We start from the raw sequence: 21,879 nt of genomic DNA, 5'->3' as shown, positions 1-21,879 counted from the left end.
ATGTGAATTGTTAGTCACTGTTTTATGTTGTATTGTTCTGCAGTGCACAAATACGACTACTAAACAGAAGTGTTACATTTCATTAAACTTAAAACCTTGTTGCAGTACATAGTTTCCCACTTTCTGTGCCAAAAACATCAACACATTCCATAATCTGTTCTAATAGAGATTTGCACTTTTTTTTCCCTTTTTGACTCTTGCAGTTTCAATACTATATATCCCCATCACAATGGAATAAAGTGTCAATTGTACTGTGAACTGTGTAGTTTTTGCCTCTTATTCTGAAACTGCAAGCACCTGCATTTTATTTAATACTGTTTCATGTCATCTTTTTATTAGAAAGCTTGCTATATGCCTAGGAAAAAGCCAGTAGTATACAGGAGTGTTAAAACCTTTCAGCATGTTAGAAGAAAATTTGGCTCTTTTTTAAAAAAAGTTATTTTAGACTTACATTTAAGAATAATGTAGGTAGAGGTATTGGCCAAGTGTTCTAGATACAGTGGTTGTAATGAATTTTATTACTGTTAAGATAACTAAATAGATATTACTGTAGTGCAGTTTGTTTTTCTGTCATGCATGTATTTACTGCAAGTTACAACAGTTAAAATGACAAAAGTTGAGTGGCATGACCATGGTGTTTTCATTCTTAATGTAGCACTTGTGTCTTTCTCCCCCACAAGATGTCAAGAAAGTTGACTGTATTTGAAATATTGTGTACCAGTAATATGGCTGATGGCTGCACGTTTTGTATCCAAATATTTCTTCTCGTGTGCTACAAACGATGCAGGTGGAGCTAATCTCTGCCTGGATTCTTGTGCTCTAATGATATTAGGTTGTGATATCCGGACTAATGGTCCCAGGAGGTAATGCATGATTCTGGGCTTGGAGGCCATGGGCATTAAATGCTCGTAGGCCTTCAGTGCCACCTGGTGGCAACCCGAGCTTTAATTATTCGAGGCCTCAGTGTTGTTGCTTCTGCTCTTTTAAGAAATCCAGCATAAAATAATAGTACTGGAGCAAAAGAATTGCAGTAGTATAGTTTGTCTAGGAATATGACTTTAAACAGAGCAGAACTGAATATTCTTGCTGGAGACTGAAGAAGAAGTAAAGACGTAGCTAGAGCTAGTCTAATCTAAATACAGCCTTTGTGCTAATTTAACTACACAAGTTTACTTGTTTATATTGCATTATAGGTTTATATTACTATTTATAAATCAGTGCTACCTCTGCTGTGGATACATTCTGCTTGGTACAATTACTTCACATAGTAAACTATGTCATTCAGACGAATCTTTGTGTATCTGTATACAGGAGAGAGTTGGTTCCAGTTGATTTGGATTTGTTTCTGAATGTCAATAATTTAAAATAGTACAAAAGCTATACAACTCCCATTTGCCACATCAACAAGCACCTCATAGAATATTTAAACCTTGAAAAGCAAAATGTGACAGTCATTAAAAAAGATGTGCCCTTTGAGAAGTTTAGCTGTAGAATATCACGTCAGCAAATCAAGTCTTCCTGCACTGAGTTTGTGAATGTTTCAGGAACAGCCTGCCAAAAAAAGCATCAGTCACAGTCTCCTGCATCCTGAACTCCAGATATCCTCATATTATCGGCTACCTCACCTCACCCCCAAATCCACGAGGCGTAGGCTCATTGCTGTGGGTTTGTCATTTGAAAGCTGCAGTTGTTAGCTCCAGAAATCCATTCAGTTTGGTCAAGGCCCCTGATCTGTGTCTTTGACTGAACCAAAGTCTTTGCCTGGAGCTTTCTTCTTCCTCCTTAGGGCAGCACTGCTGTGGAACATGACGCTACCAGGGAGAGGCCTTGCTGTGCAGTCAGGCTGCGTAGGGAAAAGGCTGATCACTGTGGGCAGAAGGGGGGGGGAATCAGCAGCCAGCCATAGTGCTGCAAAGCCCAGTGGCCTCTTCTCACAAGCCAATAGTGTGACAGTGCTTGCAGGAGCCCACATGTGAGCGATTTGAACAGAGCTTTGTTGTAAGCAGTTTCTGAAACTTCTCTGACTCAGAAATTTCTTCTAAATGTGTGTACGTACATAATTATATAAACCAGTGCAGTATCTGAAATCTTCCCACCTCCCTTCAAAAAAGAGTTCTCTAGCTCTCTCCTCATTGAGGCTCACTGATCAGTATTGAACTGATGCTAACCTCCTGAAATGAGTATCATACTGAAAGCAGTCTTCTTCCGGCTGCTGGGCTCTTAATTCCAGTTTTATTGACAGCAAATCTGCTAAAATCTATTCTATTATTGAGTTCTCTACCCACAGTTAATTCCTTCCAGCTTGCCTCATGCTGGCCACCATGGTGCAGGGATCCAGAAGCCCAGCTCTTCAGGTGCTGCTTTGAACTGCTCCTCTCACTGAGTGGGGTTATTAATATCCTAATTCCAGAGTGCACAGCAACTATTTTTATCGGAACTATTGTACAGAGACAGTAAGGTCTTCAGCAGAATTCCCCCTGAAGAGAGGCTGGAAGATGTGGTTAATGACCAAGCGTGGGAGTGGGGAGCTGGGGGACACCTGCCTCAGCTCAGCAGTGCCAGCACCTTGCTGGGAGCTCCAGAGGATCTCAAAGCACACTTTTGAGTGCGACAGATTAGGGAGGATCAGTGCAGGTGCTCGAACTGCCCTGCAGTGCTCTTTGTTCTTGCAGTCATCCAGGGTGATGTTAACATCCAGCTCTACGGAGATCAGAACAGTGAGCATTCCTGTATTTTTGAAGTGTTCTGGGCAGGATGTTTGCTATGCAACGTGGTTATTAATAAGCCAGCGGAGCAACTATCCCAGTCAGCACCCGGAGTATGACACGATGTGGCACCGAGGGACGTGGAGGTCACGGGCTGACGGCTGAACTAGATGACTTTAAGGTTTTCCACACTTAATGATTCGTGTGACTCCACGAGCCAAACAGCGCGGCAGCGCGTGCAGACGGCAGCGACTTGGCGCTGAGTGGCGCAGCAGCACAACACCGAGTGGCCGCACCGCCACAGCGGCCCGGCACGGCGCCACACTGCGCGTGCGCCTGTGGGCGGGACGGCCGCGCGCCTTCCTCGTGGGCCGGCGGGCGGGGCGCGGCGCGGCGCGGGAGGGGCCGGAAGCGGGGCCGGGGGCGGTTTTCCCTGCGGTGCGTTCGGAGGGGTTCCGCGATGGAGGTCTCTGGCCCGGCCTCGAGCGCGGTCGGGCGGCCGTTGACAGAAGACGAGATGGCCGACGTGAAGAAGGAGGCAAGTGCCGGGCCGGATTGCAGGCGGGAGCCGGCGCGGTGGGAAGCGGAAGCGCCGTTAGAGCGGGCGGGAGCGCCTCGCAGAGCGGAGTTCCCCGGCGCGGCCCGGACAGCGCTGGGCTGTGGGTGGTTGGTTACGTCAGAGAGGAAATCATTTTGCCTCTTGTTTGTTGACCGTCCGAGTGCTCGTAATGTACAGTGTCCTGTGTACCAATTTGTGTATATTTGTGTACATTAACACTGTGTGGCCTCTTGGGTAATTTTTTTTTCTTCTCTCCTGTGCCGTTTTCTCATTCAGAAAAGGATGGAACTTAGCTTAGTTTCTTAACAGCTTTATGCGTGCAGCGTTTCCTTTAAATGCTTTGTCATAGTTTGTGAGGCATGTTTTTCGAGTTATTACTTGCTTCTGAGGAACCTCAGAGTACAAGTGCAATAGGTAGCATCCAGTTGTTACAGCAAAAACAAAACAAATGAAGGCAGGACCTACTTATATATCACGTCACATATGCAGTCTGATTTAAATTTATATGTGTTAGCGGCTGAATTTGCAGTTTCTTCTCCCAGGAGTCCATTGGTGTCACATCAGCCTCTAATCTTACAGTTCCGTATAGTAATTGGAGGACTTGATGGAAGGCTGGTGTGTAGTAAGAGAGAACTTTAATTTTATCATCAAAATGCAGTACAGTAAATCTGACTGTAGAAACTCTCCCGTTGAGGAGGTTCATTGCTGCTTCAGAGTGTGCTCACTTGGTTGCCCCAAAGTCGTTCAAGTACCTCTGATCAGGCACATTCATTGTGGTGAGCTATGGGCCAGGTCAGGTGCTGGTCTGTTTTTGTGAAGCAGCACAGCGCTGCTCAGAGCTCGCAGTGCAGGTGTGTGTGAGCGTAACAAAAGGAATAGCTGCTTGTCCAGCTCTCAACTAGATTAAGTGGTGATCAGGGCAGCTAGGGTATCAGAGCAGACCCAGCTTAACTGCTGTGAGAACACAATCATAGTAAAACTCAAACAGGTATTTAATTTTTTACCTCTCTTATCCAGGCTCCTGATACCTTCTTCTTCCCTACCATTTTGTCACATCAGAGAATACTTAAAGCAACTGCCTAGATGGTCATAGGAGTCTTACACTTTTCTCTGCACAGTGAGCTGTGAGATAGAAAAGCTGCACAACTAGAAATCCCATGTGTGTTGTGTGACAGTGCACCTCAGAAAGCTCTTTTACAGGGGTCATCCAGCCTGGGTAAACTTGTCTGAAGGAGAAATTACAAAGGGTAAAATCTAGTGGTGGAGATCTGGGAAGAAGGCAGTGAGGCATGCAAGAACATTGATATAGAAACAGATATTTAAAGCTCCTGTTCTTCTATGTTTACTCTTTCTGTTCCTTACAAACTGCTAACCTGTGTGGACAGTTGGGGGAATTCAGAACTGATGCACTTAATGTAGTGTAAGGCACAGTGCAAGAAGGTGTTAGTTGAAACACAGTACTTTTCTTTTGTGTAACAACTTGCTTTATACTTCTAATGCTGAAAATTTTACTGACTCTTGTGTCTCAGAGTTTGTTGATTGATCCCTTGTGGTAGGAAGAGGTACAAGAAATGGAAAAAATCAGTGTTGCTGGCAGTATTTTTAGCACAGCTTGCTGCAGTTGGATGCTTGAGGTGTGTTGCAGAGCAGATGGATACAAGCAGCACTGCTGCCCATCTCTGTTCTTACAAAGTCAGTTAGGCCAGCACCCTGTGATTGCACAGGAAGCTGGATCGAGTCATCATCCACTTGTGGAACTGGGTCCTCTCACTACTAGGCCCAGAGTAAGAGCAGGGACAGATGCAGCTGCTGTGTGCCCCCAGCCCAGAGGAGCCACCCGGCTCCAGCTGCACTGTTATGCTCTGGTTTCACATTGAGTTCGATCTGGCTGTGGCAGTTTGCTCCCGAAATTTTTCTTGCTCATCAGCGCACAAGTAAAGCGAAGAGTCGTTTCCACATTGCTTTCATAGAATATAATCTCAGTGAGCTGGAGGATATTTGGAAGTTTTCTTCAGGAAAAAGCATTGATTGTTTCTTACATCACTTGTATATTAAAGCTTTTTTCCCCACTTGTAGCCCTCAAATTGCTTTTTCTTTGAATTAAATGAGGCAAATTTGATGAAAGGAGAGAAGGGGGATTTTTTTTCACATTGGTAACTTTCAGCTAGTGGATCTGCCTTGTGTATTTCTTCACAGTGAAAACTGCTGGCACGGGAAACTGCCAGTTCTGTAGTATTATGTAAAATGAAAGCTTGTTTTTCAATTAAAAAGGTATCATTTGTGACTCATCTTCATAGAGTAGTAGATTGGTTCTTGAAATCAGAGTTGTGAACAAGATGTTAGTTCTGTTTTGAAGTTAATGTACTGATTAAAATAAGAGTTGGAGATACTTGCAGTTGTGTGAACCCTATGAACAAGGTAAATGAAAGTCTTTATGTTATGCTATGTGTGAATAAATTCCTCCTTAAAAGAGAAGGCACGTGATCTTCCAAAGAGGAATTCAAAGTCGTGATGTTGCTCCTGTAAATTAGCTTTGAAGTAAATTGATATTTGTGTTGTAATTGAATATGGTAATAAAAGTTAGTTTGTTTCTGGGAAACCATAGTGTGTGAGTGGAGGTGGGACTCCATACAAGGTGCTGCAGTGCCCAAAGGTACTTAGTGGCACTGCAGTTCTGTGCTCGGAACAGGGCTCTGCTTCACCTTTCCCAGTGGCAACTGGCTGCCTGCAGGGCTTCTTAGGCAATTGGTACAATCCCCTCCCAGGGGTAGACTTGCATCTTTTTTTCCCCCCTTCTCTTCTCTTTGCTGGTCATAGAAAAGAGTTAAGCAACTAGTTGACACTTGTTAGCTGGGGTTACGCTGTAGGAGGTAGCGCCATTTTGCTTTGGCCAGTCATCAGAGTTGTGCTAATTTCCATGCATTGGTACTATGTGTCAGGGCTGTACAGGTTGCTCCAGGTGTGTGGTATAAAGCCTTAAACCAAAAGAAAACAGATGGACAGACAAAAAGCAACCAGTAAGTCTGTTCAAAGTAGGTGCATCTGTGGAAGGAAGAGCATGTATTGTGGATGCCAGTAATCTGGTGGTGAACCTGTGTGCCCAAATAACTGTCTGTCTAATGCAACTTTAAAATGGTGAGTATATTTATACTGTTGCTCTGAGACTGCATTTATTCAGTGTGCAGTGTACATTGATAATGACTGTGTGTGTCCTGCATACAGATGGTGTAGAGATGTGAAAATGTAGACAAAATGAGTGGCTGCTATTTGTGTTTTATTGGTTTAATTTTTTTTCATTTTATTTAAAGACGGTTCTGAAATGTGATAAACGCAGACTTAATGAAATATTTTCAGTGTTTGCCTCCACTGCCTAGTATGCATTAAAAATTCTTAGATCACTCAGGAAAATGATGAATTTTCCTTTAGAAAATTTAGGAAAAAAAAAAAAAAAATTTCCCTTTTAAATAGATGCAAGGAGAAAATTCTCTGCATATGATATGCTCATAACATAGTGGCATCTTTAAACTATTTTATTAACCTGTAAGTCTTAAAGATTTTTCAGTGTAGCTTCTAAATAAATTGGAAGACTGAAAGATTAATGTATGTTTGTTTTGTTTTTCAGGCTTTAGAAAGGATGCGTCCTTACTTGTGTGACAAAATTATAGCTGAGAGACACTTTGATTACCTGCGTTCAAAGAAAATACTCACTAGAGAGGACACAGAGGAGATCTCTTCGCGATCTTCTAGTAGGAAAAAAACTGGGAAGTTATTGGACTACTTGGCAGAAAATCCAAAGGGACTGGATGCTTTGGTTGAATCCATCAGGCGAGAAAGAACACAAAACTTTCTGTTACAGAAGATAACTGACATAGTGTTGAAAGTCAAAAATGAAAAACTTGAAGCTCTCAAAGGTGAGAAGTTCATAATAATGTACTGTAAGACAGAAGTTTTATTTTGAGGAGCTGTGAAACAAAAGTCCTACAGCTGTGTGTTCCTTACAGATTTTTTTTTTTTTTTTTTTTTGCTTCGTCTAGTTTTTGGGACAGCATAGTTTGAAAATTTCATAGTTTTCTGTTTAAAATCCTGGGCATATATTGATAGCTTTACTTCTTTATTTTCTGAATATGTAAGATCAGAGAAAACAGCTGTGCTGTTTATTCATCTATTCATAATTCATATTATTATTCATCTAATGAATAAGTTTGTTTCATGCTTCAGTTCTACTTTCCATGAGCTTCTAATTCAGAACTCAGAATAGGTGATTATCTTCCATCTTGCATTGCTGTTGAAGCTATTTGCTGCAGTGGCAGGATGCTTTGGTTTTGTTGAACTTTGCATCTCAGCAGAAGATAAGTCTGCAAACACAGCATGAGGGGGAATTCTTATTGTTGCCTTCAATGTCAGAACTTAAAATTAGACTGTTAATCTCTTTCTTCATGCAGTCAGAAGTTTTGTTGACATAGAAAACTTAAGTAGCTATATGTACTCATATTTGAAGGCAGAAAAAGAAAGTATAAAGTATCTAAACCAAAACCCTTACTTCCTCTTCCATACCCATAAATAAATAAGAAGGAAGAAAGTATATTTTTAACTCCAGAGATGAAAGAGTTGAATTTCTGTTTGGCTTCAAGTATAGCAGCTGTCAAATGCAGTCTATTTTGAAGTAGAACCGTGCAGCTGAGCTTTTTAAAAGTTAGTTTGAAGATTATAGTGAGAATATTCTATCCAAAGATAGGTCAGAGGGCTGAAGTGACTTCCTAGAGGGAAGCTTCAATTACAGTGCACCATTATCAACTAGTAGCTGATACAGAGAAAACTTTTTCGTGTGGTTGACTAGATGATCTGCTTGTATTTTCTGATTTGGTGTTAGTACTGAACGTCACAGGTAAGATGAAGACAGTCTGTTAAAAGTGGGCACAGCTGATCCTTAATGACAGCTTTACCACTACTAACTCAGAGCACAGTTAAAGGATGTATCCTGACGTTGATTTTATTCTCTGCCCTTTGTTTCAGGTCTAAGTTGCAGCACGTGTCTGACCTCACTGTATGGAGGAACAAATAATCTTTCTAGATCATATTCCGATGAATCCAATTTTTTTGATAAAACAAAAGACAAAGAATCTACTCATATGCATAATCCAGAAGAAGATTATAGCACTGCTGCATTTATGTCTGCTGTCTCTCTTCATTCAATGAATCTACCTGTTGCAGAGATGGGGAATGCTGAGAGTGCAATTTTTTCAGCCACTCTTCCAGGCCCTGGAGACCCTGGTGCACCCCCTCTCCCTCCAGAGCTCCAGTCAGAACAGCAAGAACCATCTACTAGTTCCAGTGACAATTGCTTTTTGCCTTTAAGGTCACGTTCTCTTCATCCGCAGTGAACTTAGTGACATTTGTCTGTTCATCCAAATGCTACTGAAGCTGAGTTTCAGTCTTTTAAGTGTAAAAAATGTTTTCAGACCGTTAATTTGGGATTTGGGTAATCAGAGAGAACAGTCAATGCTACTTGATGTTTTTAAAGTCTTTTTTTTTTTTTTTTTTTTGTACTCGAGTGTCTCTAGCTGCTTGACTTTGTTTTTCTTAAGGAGTTTGGTTTTTTTTTTTTTGTTTTTTAATTATGGTACCATACCAGCAGAAGTTGTTTCTTCGTTGTTTTGCTTTTTTGTTTGTTTGTTTGCTTTGTTTTTAAACCAATATATTTAAGATACCATGTTTAGTTGCAGGTACTTAAGCTGCAGTTACAGAATAGTAACAACAAATGTCATTTTTTTTTTTTAATGTTTTGTGGTGAGTGAAAAAGCAGCAGTGATTAAGAAAAGCACTGAGTATTGAAAAGTAATGTCCTGGACTAAAAGCTTAAGCTCACATGCAGAAAAGCTTAAATTCATGCACTAAATTAATGTGTCCTCCATATATGAGTATAATTTGCAAAAAAATATTTTCATTTGGGGGGGAAAAAAAAAAGCCTTACTAAATCTGTAGCTATGCTTATTCACAAGAAGGCTCTTAATTTTCTGGACTTTCTTTGTCCGACCAGTAAACTGAAAGGCACTCAATATCAAAGTGATTTTGAGCCAGCAAGTACATATTCACAAGCCCTAGCATGTTATTATTGTAATATAACTTAGAAAATCATGATTTGAAATGCACTTTAAATACAAATTCTCATTAATTTTTAGAAAGGAAAGTTTTTTTTAAAACTCGTGAAGACTGTCAGAAAATGTTTTGTATAATGCTGTTAAGGACTAAGGCTTGTGTGTTTTGTCCTGGTGGGTGAGCAGAGGAGTCTTGTGGCAAGGAAGTGCCCTTAACTGAACGATTCTTGGAAGTGTTCTACTTCAGATACCTGCTCTTCAACACAGACACGTTTACAGTTGTTTAGAATTGAAGGCATTTAAACTATTTGATCATGGGAAGGTTCTCGTATTTCTGAACACAATATAACGCAATATTCCTCTTATACTCTGCCTTAACCACTTTAAAATTACTAGGCAAACTTTTTCTTGGAAATGCACTCTTGCAGCATTCTGTAATGCTGCTCTTCAAAAGGATGCTTTCAGTATATCGAAAGACAAGTTTTGTATTTCTTGCTTTGAATTCTTTTTGTTTTCATACAGCTGTGTAATTCCATTCAAGACGAAAGCCAGGTAATACCCCTGAGTTGTGTTTTCCTTTTGCGCAGACAGGCCTTCTGCAGGACCTCTGCATAGTCTCTACACTTTCATTTCATGTTTGCTCTGGTTTCAGGAGTATGTGAAAATGACCTGCAGTGTTCAATTGTCGTCCATATTCAGTACGTGAATAGCTTACATTTGTTTATAATGTGAGCTTCTGCTTGTGTATTTATAAAAAAGCCTTGTCTTGTAAATGTCCGAAGACCTTCAAGATGGTGAAAATGATTCTAAGTGAAACTCATCAGTACAGATGGCACTCTGGGATCTAAATTTAAGTAAAATCTTGCTCTCTAACATGAAATAGAGGATAAGTGCAGATCTTTCTTCCCTTAACTTGTACTGCAGTTGCCCATACTCAGGATGCATAGAAGTTTGTGTCTAGATATCTCTTTGGTTGCTGTATACCACTAGAAGAGTTGCATGTGTGTTCTCAAACTTTTTTTTTTTCCTCCTTGTTTTCACTTCCTTGGAAGTCTAGACTTGGGTCCCTTCTTGGGTTCTTGTAAATGGGGAGAGAGCAAGCTTGGCCTTAACTGAAAAAGGGCTTTAGGTCACTGTGGAAACTGTCTTGCAGTTGTACGTCAGAACATGCAGTGTGAGCTGCCTGCCACGCTGCACAGTGAGCAGCAGGCCTGCCCGTGTGGGGAGCGCTCCTGCAATGGAGCTTCTTAACCTGAGACTTTAAATGAATGTATTATCTTATTAATGTTTATAATGGGCATTTTTAAGAAAAATGAAATATTTTTAGCACGACTTTTGAATAAATTCTTTTGTATATTTGCTTGTTTTCCTGTTTGCCTTTATTAAAATGTGTAGGCTCTAAGAGACTCTAGGAGTAGCTCGTGCCAGTACTTGGATGGGTGGCTTTGGTTTTGTATGTGTGAGAGGCTTTTCTTCTTTTTACAGAAGTTGTCTCTGGTGGAAAGAGTGACAGTGTGAAACCTGTGTTGGTACTGCCTTGAAGAGGGTATGAAAGTAGGACTGCCTTGAAGAGCCCCGTGGAGAGAGAGCACACATGTGAAATGGAGACCTTGTCTGCTGTGTGTGGCTCATGGCTGGTACTGCTAACCTGAGAGTCTGAATAGCAGCAAGAGTGCTGGGAGTTCCTCCTGCTTTCCAATGCCAGCTGCGGGGCCTGATTGCCTGCATGCTGCCCAACAGCTGCCACAAGCTGATGTGGGTGGAGGTGCCCCAGAGCGGTGCTGGGAGCCTTACCTGCCCAGAGGCTGAAGGCAATGCCATTTCTCTCTGTTCCCTCCAATGAAGCTCACGGGTGTGAAAAAGAGAAATGGAGGTTGACTCAGTTTCACGTCTAATTCTCTTTTCATCTGTGTTTTTTTTTCTTTTTTTTTTTTTGTTTTGTTTTGTTTTTTTAAAGCCCTAACTTACCGGGTCGAACACTCGCTACTCAAGTGCGAATGCACAAAGGCCAGTTATTTCCCTCCCTTTCTCCCGGACGCCGGTTGCCGCCCGCAATGCAGGCCGGGGCCGGCGGGCGGAACCCTCGGCGCGGGGCCGGTTTCCGTGCGGGCGGCGAATTGCGCAGCCCCGCCATGGCGGCGGAGGGAGAGGATCCGCTGGGCTACTTCGCGGCCTACGGCAGCTCCAGCTCCGACTCGGAGGCCGACGAAGCCTCGGCCGAGGAGCGGCAGACGGGAGCCGGCGCGGCGGCGGGGAGCAGCCCGGGAAGCCGGCCGAAGCTGCCGCCGCCGGACGAGCTCTTCCGAAAGGTGTCCCAGCCGCCCGCCTTCCTCTACAACCCGCTCAACAAGCAGATCGACTGGGAGAGCCGCGTCCTGCGGGCGCCCGAGGAGGTACGGCCCGGGGGGAGGGGGCTGCCCCGCCCCGCCCTGCCCCGGGTTGTCCGCCGGCTTCTGAGGCCCGGCACGTGGGGCTGACTGCTTCTCTGCTCTCACCCGCAGCCGCCCAAGGAGTTTAAGGCGTGGAAGACGAACGCCGTGCCGCCGCCGGAGGTGTACAGCCCGCCCGAGAAGAAGCCTCCGCCGGCCCCCGCCGTCGACATGGCCATCAAGTGGTCCAACATCTACGAGGACAACGGCGACGACGCACCGCGGCCCGCCGGCAGAGCCAGGTTCCTGCCGGAGGAGGAGGAGGAGCACGCGGTGTCAGGTAGGGCAGGCGAGGGGAGCTGATGCTGCCGCTGGGGCTCCCGGCCGGGTTGGTGCCCAGCTGCAGGGTATCCTGTAGCATACGGCTATCATTGGAGTCGCAGAACCGTTGAGTGTGGAAAGACCAGTGAGATAGATGGTTGTAGTTCAGCCGTTGGTCCATGCCCACTAACCACGTCCCTCCGTGCCACGCCTCCACGTTTTTCAAATACCTCCAGAGATGGTGTCTCCACCACCTCTCTGGGCAGCCTGTTCCAATACATCAGCACTCTTCCTGAGGATAAATTTTGCCTAATTTCCTCCCCTGTTGACTTTAACATTACTTTCTGCTTCTAAAACATATTTTCCAGCTTTTTATCTTATCTATTCAAACAGTACTTTTTTGGGGGCAGGTACTATGCAGCGTCTACCATAACAAAGCCTTTCCTCAGTTGAGCTATGTTGAAACAGCAAAACATTCCTGTTCTGACCACATATCATCCACATTCTGAAAATGAGGATGCTGTTTGTTAGTATTCCTGTGCCTTTACTCCAGGCATCTCAGATGTGGCCGAGTTAATTGTTCATGGATGAGAATGGTGTTCAACACAAAAATATGGCATTGCTGACTTTGAGTAATTCTGTCTTTTGTTTAAAGATGATGAAAAAGATGATGAACCAGCTTATGCTAAGAAACGGAAACTAGACTCCGGGGAGAAGACAAAGAAGAAGAAGGTATAAGCAGAATACGCTTGGTTTTAGTGTGATGAGAATTTAAATGAACTTGGATTCCTCTGGAATGTGGAACAAATACATGTTTACTGAATTTCTCTCTCCTGTTGGGTAGGGAATTTTATTTCAACAGTATGCTTGCCTTTTGGAAAGCACAAAACTTAACGGACAGTGTTGTGGTAGAAACTCATCTGCTAAACAAAATTTAAACCTGTTAATTTAAAGAGGTGTCTTAAAACGTTGTGATGGAGACTTCTGCTCATGGGTACAGGATTCACTGGTATTTTGTTTATCAAGAAACCTGGTAGCGTGAGCTTTTCTTGACTGATTTTTCCATTGTGTCAAAGCCTTTTATAAAGGAGCATATACTAAAGATTCTTTAAGTATTGTACTGTGATTTGTTTGAATGATACTGTTTTGAAATTTATGTAAAGATAGTCACTGGAATAAAACTACATCTTGAAACACCTGTGATATAAATGTTGCACTGCATGCCTGTTGAGTGGGCGCAATTAATTCTGTACTGTATGCATTTCGGTGCTGTATTTCTGAAGACTCAACAATCCTCAGGGTTTTGATTGTAATAAATACACAACTGCAAACGGAAATGTTGACCTAAAAGTGGAGTTTAATATTAGATAAATCCTGATATTGTATGTTCTACATCATAAAACATGAAGCTAACTGATAGAGGAATTGAAGCATTTGATGTATTCTTCCAAAAGCTGAAAATAGCAACTAGATATGTACATGAGAAATATTAAGATAAAGCTATGGCAGAGCCTTTACTGTCAAATTACGTTTACTTCAGTGCTAATGCTAGTTAAGCTTTTCATAGTATTCGGGCCAGTGCATGCTGCATCTGTGCTAACTGCTGCTTGGAATTTGGGGTCTGTAAATGGAAAAAGTAACAGTGGGCTTTTAGGGGAAGGGCTGCTCTAGGTTTATTGTCAGCTGAAGCATCTCTGCCTTAGAAATCTGCACTGAGATCTGCCTACTGATACAGGTTTATGTGGTTAAGCAATCAGTGTGCATGTCAACGTTCTACATTTTCCTTCTGTGTTGAGCTAACTTGAATTTGGTAGATTTTATACCCATATGTATATTTAATATTCATATTTTTAAGTGATCTTTAAAAAATATTCTTTTAACCCAAGCATAGAAAAGTGTATTTGTGGTTAGTGAGTATATGCAGCTTCAGTCATCTACTTCAGATTGCAATTGTCATGAGCTACTGTTTAAGATCAAATGGTTTGAGCTCTTTTTACAGAGAAAGGAATTATGGTTTTCCTGATGTGTTGAATTCAGTGTCTCTGAATGAAAATGCTCCCTCTGGTCAGTTCTCTGTATCTTCTGATATCTCTGATATTGCTGAGAATTCAGCAGATGGCTGAAATTTGAGGGATTTGACATGAGGTGTGGGATTCAGTGGACTGCCTAATTCAAGACTCACAGCAGTAAGCCTCTCTGCTGCTGAAGTGCTGCTCAAAGTGTGTTACAGCTGAAGGTTAATGTCACTAGCTCTGGAAATAGGTTGCATTCCCACAATAGCCATGGCCAAGAAGGCTTTTGTCCTCGTATTGTGTGCCCTGCCTTTCTGCGAGGCCGCTCAGGAAGTTAGCATGCTAATCACTCCTTTTGTTTTCAGATAATACAATATACTTGGTGTCCGGTTGTCTTGAAGCTAACATTGTCAAATATTCAGTTTCCAAGGAGAAAAGCAACATGTCTAATCAGAGAGAAGAATGATTGTGTTATTTAGGCGCTTAGGGAAACCTCATTGTAAACAAGGACCATGGCAGCATCCCTATTCAGGATACATGGCAAAGATAACCATTTGTCTTAGGACATCTGAAACAAGAAAGCCTGTCTGAAGTGGAGGTACCCAGATGAACCGATTCTGTTGCTGAATAAGTTTTTTTGGTAGAGGTGCTTGAGACTAGGGAAGTTCTAGCATTGCTGCTCATGAAGCAGGCAGACTCTACAAAGAAGCCCAGAGCAGAGAGGGGACTGACCTTTCTGTGCTCAGAGACAACAATATGTCTGTTTTTTCTGAGTAACTGAGATTGTCTAAAGGAAATTTTGTATCGTCAGTGAGTTGTAAAGGGAACTGCAGACCTTCCAGGCATGGCTAAGGTCCTAAAGGCAAATTATGGCTCTGAAATTCAGAAGAATGAGAGGCATTTGGAAGTTCAGTCTGTGGGTCTACAGCCCAGAAAGCTTCCATTGAGAGCTCTGTTTCTAGTGGCAAGCTTTGATAGTGTGGTAGTTACTGAGCAGTACTGAGCTCTGGAGGGAGAAAAGCACGGCGTGTGTATCTGGTACAAAGAGGCTGGTTGGAGCAGCTGGGTTGGGCTGGATAGAACACCACTGGTAGCCAGGAGAGGAAGAAAAGAAGAGAAAGCTCACTGATTTTTGTGAGGATTAGTAAAGTTTTACTCAGATACTCTACAATGCTTCTAAGGAAAAAATGGTGGTAAACTAAATTGTAATCCTCATCTGGGGTTGGACTTCCAGGTCAAAATTACTAATGAATTATCAATGATACAAAGAACTGTGAGGCTGCAAAGTTACCAGCTGCTGTTCAGGTTCCTCGAAGGTGTCCTTATTCCAGGGAGGATGTCACAGCCTTGTGATTATAGGAGTGCATCCAACACGTGCAGTGGAAAAAGAGGCTCTTCTCAGTGCTCTTTTTGGATGAGTAGGAGTGATGCTGATTCCCAAAGCAGGATGAAAATGGTAATGATGTAGTGCTTTAAAAAAGGAGATGAGGTAAGTGTGAAGAAATGAGCAATAAGAAGCTTTTCTAGTTTGTTTCAGAAGCTGAAGAGAAAAGATGAGAAGCTGAAGGGCAAAGTGAGGTTTGGGCTGCTAATAGAGAAAACTTGCCTCCTCTGTGCAATGGGATCTGGGAAATGCACGAGTGAGTGCTTACTGAACTTAAACTGATAGCTCAGCTCAAAAATGTCTGCCTAGAGAACAGTTTGTCCTGGATTGTCTTTCAAGAGGAAACAGTGACAGGGAACATACACCTCCGCTTACGCATGTGGAATATTGGCTTTGAAAATCAGCCTGTTACTAACTTAGCACTTGCACTGTTTTTATGATGCATCAAATGTAATGATGATCATTATGTGTAATGGGGGTAAAAAAAAAAAAAAAAAAAAAAAAAGGCAGTAAGAATCCCTACAAGCTTGATCTGAATTCTCTTAAAAAAAAGATTTGTCAAGAGTAGAAAACTGGTGGCTGGAAGGCAATTTGTTTGCAATGAACACATTGTGCTGCCTCTAGATGCTAGCATAATAGCAGCTACACAATATAGATTTCCAGGAAAGGCAAGGTGATCTGGGGAAAAAAAAATTCAAGTCAGTATAAAACTACAGTTTTTTCAGATAATGGCCCCCATGGCAGGCAGTGCTTCCTCTGAGAAGTGCTGATGGAGAGATTGCTGCAAGGCATCACCCTGCTAGGCTGCTTGTTGTTCCTATGTGGAAGCTCCATGCATGCCAACGCTATCGAAGAACTGATTCATTTACAAATGCTTTGTGATAAGCTTCAGGCTGTCAGTGTGAAATTGAATCCTGTGAAATGCAGTGTGTTCTACAGAGACGTTTATCTCAATCCTGTAATCAGTGAAGGAGAGGAAACGGGAGCTGTGTGAGGCTGGCTGCTCTTTCTCTGATTACAGGAAGCTCATTTGCCAGTTTGCTCATCTTGCAAAATCAAGGCAGAATTTGGATGAAAAGGTGTAATGCTTTCACTCACCAGCAGGATACAACTTGGGTTTTCTTTTGCTTAAAAAGCTCCTGCGACCATTTGTTTTAGCTTGGGCCACTCAATATAAATAAGTTCCAATACTGACACAGACGGTTTGAGTGTGGGTTTAATGTGGGAATGGAGCAGTGTGTTGAAAGAATATAGCAGCTTGATGTTACAGATAAACAGACTCCTTAAAATTCCAAATGGGATATGTTCAGAAAATCTCTTAGCAAAGGGAGGCACCTTAGTAAGAATATAACTCCAATCCTGCCAGCAATGTTTTCTGGCTAAGGTCAGACTTAAAACGTGATGCAATGAGAGGCAGAGAGCAGCTAGGCATTCTGTGGGTTGGTCAAAACTTGAAGATTGAAACAAAAGCAGCATTTCTGTACAGTAAGTGATTGGCAAAATACAGAAAATTACCAACACAAATGTCGAACAAATGGTTTGGTTGTTCAGGAAGCTCCTAGTGAGACATGGGAATCTCAGTGAATGATTCTTGATTCAAACCTTTTGGTAGCAGTGAATTCTTTTGTCAAAGCTAGTTAAGTCCTATAACGAGAAACCAAGAAATAGTGGGAATAACAGAGGAATGGGGATTCTAGTGAGCTAGTTCTTCTTTTAAGTCTCTGAGGTATCACCGGTCAAAGGAAACAACAGGTATTCATTGGAGCCTGCTGAATTTGTGTCCTCAGTAGATGTGGGCTTAGATCAGTTGGTCTTGGAAAGGGTAGTTGCACCACAGATTGGAATGGTTTTTTTGTTGCTGGTTCCTTTGAAGTATTTTCTTCAGGGCACTATGAAAAATTCGGAATTTTCAGGGAAGCTGGGACCTGTGGGGCTGGATTGACAAAAGAATGCAATGAATTCAGTGAATGGAGATAAGCATTTTTGGTCCTTATCAAATACCTTTATCAGCGCTCTTCATTTAGAAGATGAAGTGCCCTTCATCTTTAGAATGCTTTCATCTTGATAGCTTTCAAAAGATTAATCACACCTTTGCTCTGCTGTGGCTGTGAGCAACAGCATGACTGTTCTGTGCTTTGCTGCCTTCTAACAGCACGAGCTGTTCCTGGGGGCAAACACTGATTTCCCTTCCCTTTGCTTAGCTTCTCCCACCTCCTTCATCCCTGTATATGGATTAACAGAGTAATTCTGGGAAATAGTAACGGGGAGAGGAAGTGAAACCACAGGACTTACCAGAGGATGTTAATCCTCTCCTCAAAACAAACCAAACAGACAACACCGCCCAGCAGCAGGCTCAAAGCAAAAGCAACTGTCAGCCTTTCTTTTGGGAGGCAGAATGTGGGCCACTGTTAAAATTTTCTGACACTGTTGTTAAAAATTTTCTGACATGCCTTGATGAGTTGATAGAATTGCATCTTGTGTGACTGAGAGCTTTATATATATCTGAAATGTTTCAAAGACTGGTAATTTAACATAGTTATAACATCAGCGTGCCTGATAGCAAAAGCTTGTTTGCAGGCATGCTGTGTAATAGCTAGGAACGCTGACTTTTGTATAAGCTCTGAAGTTTGCTTGCTATTAGTGACTTGTAACTGCTGTGTTCTCACAAGACCTTGGTGCATCACCACATGCCTGTAAATATGCTGTATCTCTGTGGTAGTTTAAATAAGTCACGTTGCCATGATCTCTGACATAGTAATAAAATACTGCTTGCATCTTATGTACTTATATTTTTCTAAGTATCTATGTAGGTACCTACCCAGTAGAGGGAGCTTTTGCTAACTGCTGGCATCGTAGCTGCTTTAAGGAGCAGCACTACTTTATTCGATAGACCGCACAGAACCAACCTGCTAGTTCCAGGTTTTGTTGTTCTCTTTCTCTATGTTTTAATTAAAAAAGAAAAGAGAAAAAGAAGAAAAGAAAGGCAGGAAAAGACGGCCTGTTACTTGGAGGTAAGAAAGTGAGGCAGAACTGGCTTTGAAAAGTTCGACTCACCTGATTTTTTCCACACTGCCATAAGCTTCTTGCTTTTCAAAGAAAAACAGGCATGTTTGTAACTTGAATTTTAAGCACAAGTTTTACATCTTTTTTTTTTTTCCTTCTTTCATAGAACTTGCAGAAATAAGGCTGGCACTGGTAGGTCACCCAGTCCACCTGCCCCATTTCCCATGGGAGTCTGTGCTGGAAAACAGTGCTTCCCTGGAAGACAGCAATGCAGTGAACGCCATCACCTCTTTCAGTCAAGTTAGTAGATTAATGATTTGGTAGGAATCAGCACAAACATGCAGAGGAACAAGAAAAGTAACACCTTTCTTTTCCATTTTGGGAGGCATAAAACCCACTGAAGTAACTCTGTGGCTTATGGACTTATTTACAGAGTGGGTACTCCTATATATAAGTACAGGTGTAAATGGCTGAGGATGACATTTGGAATTATCAAACATGATTTATCTCAGGTTTTTCTCAGTTCTCTAGTTGTAACATAGCCAAATAAAATGTAATTCCTATGTCAAATAAAGATTCTAAGGTCAATGACGAACTTTAGCAAAAGATACAGCTCCTGAGGGCATTTTTTGTAGTCAAAACAGCCTAGTAATGCACAGTATCCATGTTCCCTTGGAGCAGGCTTCTGCTGAGGACTGCAATGCTGCTGTACCTGGAGAAGTAGCCAGAACTGAGTGCAGGTAGGTCCTACAATTTACTTACAGAGTAGCCCTTAAAAGCAACCTTTTTTCTTCCTCAAGTCTGCAAACAGAATGAAGAGAAATTGCCATTATACAAGACAAGAAGCGGAGGTCCTAAGAACTGACAAACTGCATGTGCTTAGGTTTTTAATTAAAGACCTCATTTAACTTTTCACAGGATTTTTGGCTCCATACAAAGCTGGAAGTTAATTATTTTGTTTGCTGTGGAAACACCTAATGTGATGAGATGTGCTTAAAGGCAAAGGTCACCATGACTTGAATGTACTCCCTATAGCTCCATGCATGCCTACGTGGTCTGCTGCTGGATGTGTGTTGCTGAGGGCTCTGAAATTCAGCCTTCAGCAGGCAATATGGGGGAACTCAAAGCAGTCATTTTTACACAGAGAATGTTATGCAGACCTTGGTTTCTGGTTGTTGGTTTTTTTTTTTGTTTTTTGTTTTTTTCCCATTCTACGAATGTCCCACACGTTTTCATAATGCATGATTTCACAGAAATCCTCCTGAAAAGCTATCACATTTAGTAACAGAACTGATTCCTAAGTAACTCTATAGCATTTTCCATTGGTGCTTTTTATATCATACTCAAGCATTAAGGACCAGAAATAAAAGCTGTAGGGAAAAACTGTCTCTCCTAGTACTTGAAAATTCATTTCAGAAAGTCTTGATTTTCCACAGTTACACTGCATGTGAGTTTTATCTGTTAAATAAGCAGCTCTTCTGTTCTTACTGCAGAACAAGCAGATCCTCCTGATCCTCCTAGTCAATGCTATAGGGTTGTTGGGAAGCTGTATGTGGTATAATCACTTTAATTCTATTTCTGATATCATGCTACCGGATCCTTTTCAATCTGCGGCTACATTTACATTAGTAAGTCTTTTGGCACAGTAAGACAATGTCTGAAATGTGAAAGCACACCGCAGGCTAACTCTGCTTTGCCCACCAACCTGCCACAGCTGGAGTGCATTAAAGGCACTCCTGGAGTGCATCTTCTGCTTTGGGCTTCATCCAGAAGGAATGCAGCTGATGTACTCTGAAAACCAAAGCACGTGCTGCCAAGGCAGTGGGGAGAGTCACCTCAAAAGTGCACTACTAACCCCAGCCAGTAAGCTCCTGTTACCATGGCCTGCTGTGTGGACAGCAGCATCTGCAGGACACACCTCACTGGCCAAAATAAGCTTTGCTGAGGCAAATGCAACTGTATTCAGATTGAGTCCAAGCTTTATGCTTTTGGTAGTGTGCCAACACTGCCTTCTAAACTTAGCTTTTTCCTTGTCTTAAGTTGTTTTTGTGTGGTTTTTTTCCATGTTAATGGTTCTTATGTTAAGCATGGGGGTTGGTGGAGAGTGAAAACTACAGTAAGTTTAAGCACTTATCCTTGCTTATCCATTGTAGCCAGTCTAGTAGCATTTCTTGTTAGACGTGCCACTCATTGCTGCAGCAGTTTATATTTGAAGCTTAGCTATGTGTGCATCCCACTACAGGCCGTGGAAAACCAGCTGTATATGAAGCAAATGATATGTGAACTCACTGACAGGACTATGGCACTGAGCACTTGGTTTGTGATAGTGGCTGAGGCCTTGTTACATATCTAACAGTAGAGTAAGGAAAGTGATTTGTGTTTTTATTACGCCTTGAAAGAATGGATCCCTTTCCCCTCCCAGTGCTTTCTTCTCAGGCAAACTTGTAGCAAATTTGAATCTAGCAAGCTTGCAAAAACTTTTTCTTTGCCATGCAGTTGTCTTAAAAGATGAATTTCTCCCTGAGGACATTTCGGCAAGGTGAAGAGAGAGATTGATCGTTTCCAGATGCTCTTTGCTGGCAGGCAAAGAAAAATTATTTCAGGTAATGTTTATGAGTGTGTTTCCAAAATATCCATTTTGTATGCAAATTGGGCAGGGAGAGTGCAAGCCAGCATAATAGACATCCTAAAAGTGCCTGAGATACGTAGGTTTTCATTATTGTGGCTGTGGGTTACTGGGAGGCTCACCCCTGCTGACCTTTGGAGCTTCCCTTTTGTGTCTCCTATTTCCAAGCAGAGAAAGGAGGTATTTTTCATACAGAAATACAGAGGCCACATTCAGTGTCCTTGTTAGACAAATCACCCAGTGCTCCTTGCTTTAAAGTGGAATCAGACAAGTAAAAATCCATCACTCATTTTTTATTTGATAAGCTGTGTGCCTTTGCTGGTAAGCTTCCTAAATACTTCTTGCTGGCATGACTTGGCAAATGACAATGGATTTGCCAAGAGGTTTCTGAGGGAATACCCCGCATCACAGAAGCAGAGAGACCTGATATATTTTATGTTATCTAAGACAGTGGACAGATGGGGAGAGTAAGGGTACATTAGCATCCTGTGCTTGGTGCACTCCATTTCAGCCTCTTGCAGAGCACAAGCGGGACTCACACAGCAGCAACTGGAGTCACTGCTGCTTCTGCCTGTGCACAAGAAGTCAGTACTTACTTGGGTGCTGACTGCCTTGCCTGGCAGCAACATCCTGTCTCTAATGACTACAATTTGATGACTTCTTAATGGTGAAAACTGAGAACCAACCGTTCCTTTTAGAGACCCCGATGTCTGGAAGCAAGTGGTGGAAGCCATGGGATCATGTCTATCAGAAGCAAAGGATGTGCCTCTTGGTAAGCAGTCTTTCACTTCCGGCTGTTACACTT

At 42.3% G+C, this 21,879-nt stretch overlaps 2 protein-coding genes across 2 annotated transcripts; both read left to right on the top strand.

The window, feature by feature from the left end:
• Positions 1 to 3,165: 3,165 nt before the first annotated feature.
• On the top strand, positions 3,166 to 8,645 carry BCL10 (BCL10 immune signaling adaptor; the record flags this gene model as incomplete). The annotated part of the gene is made up of 3 exons (XM_079535241.1): positions 3,166 to 3,243; positions 6,887 to 7,175; positions 8,278 to 8,645. 3 exons carry the CDS (start codon positions 3,166 to 3,168, stop codon positions 8,643 to 8,645), a joined length of 735 nt encoding a protein of 244 aa, XP_079391367.1.
• A 2,846-nt stretch (positions 8,646 to 11,491) lies between these two features.
• Positions 11,492 to 12,787, top strand: LOC306946868 (UPF0690 protein C1orf52 homolog; the record flags this gene model as incomplete). Its single annotated transcript, XM_079535971.1, has 3 exons — positions 11,492 to 11,752; positions 11,861 to 12,068; positions 12,705 to 12,787. The coding sequence occupies 3 exons, from the start codon at positions 11,492 to 11,494 to the stop codon at positions 12,785 to 12,787; spliced, it is 552 nt and encodes a 183-aa protein (XP_079392097.1).
• Positions 12,788 to 21,879: the final 9,092 nt, after the last annotated feature.

The sequence above is a fragment of the Tetrao urogallus genome (assembly GCF_951394365.1).
Source record: "Tetrao urogallus genome assembly, chromosome: 5".
In the NCBI taxonomy this organism is placed as follows: Eukaryota; Metazoa; Chordata; class Aves; order Galliformes; family Phasianidae; genus Tetrao; species Tetrao urogallus.
The sequence above is the reverse complement of the archived record's forward strand: the minus strand, read 5'-3'. Positions and strand labels throughout refer to the sequence as shown.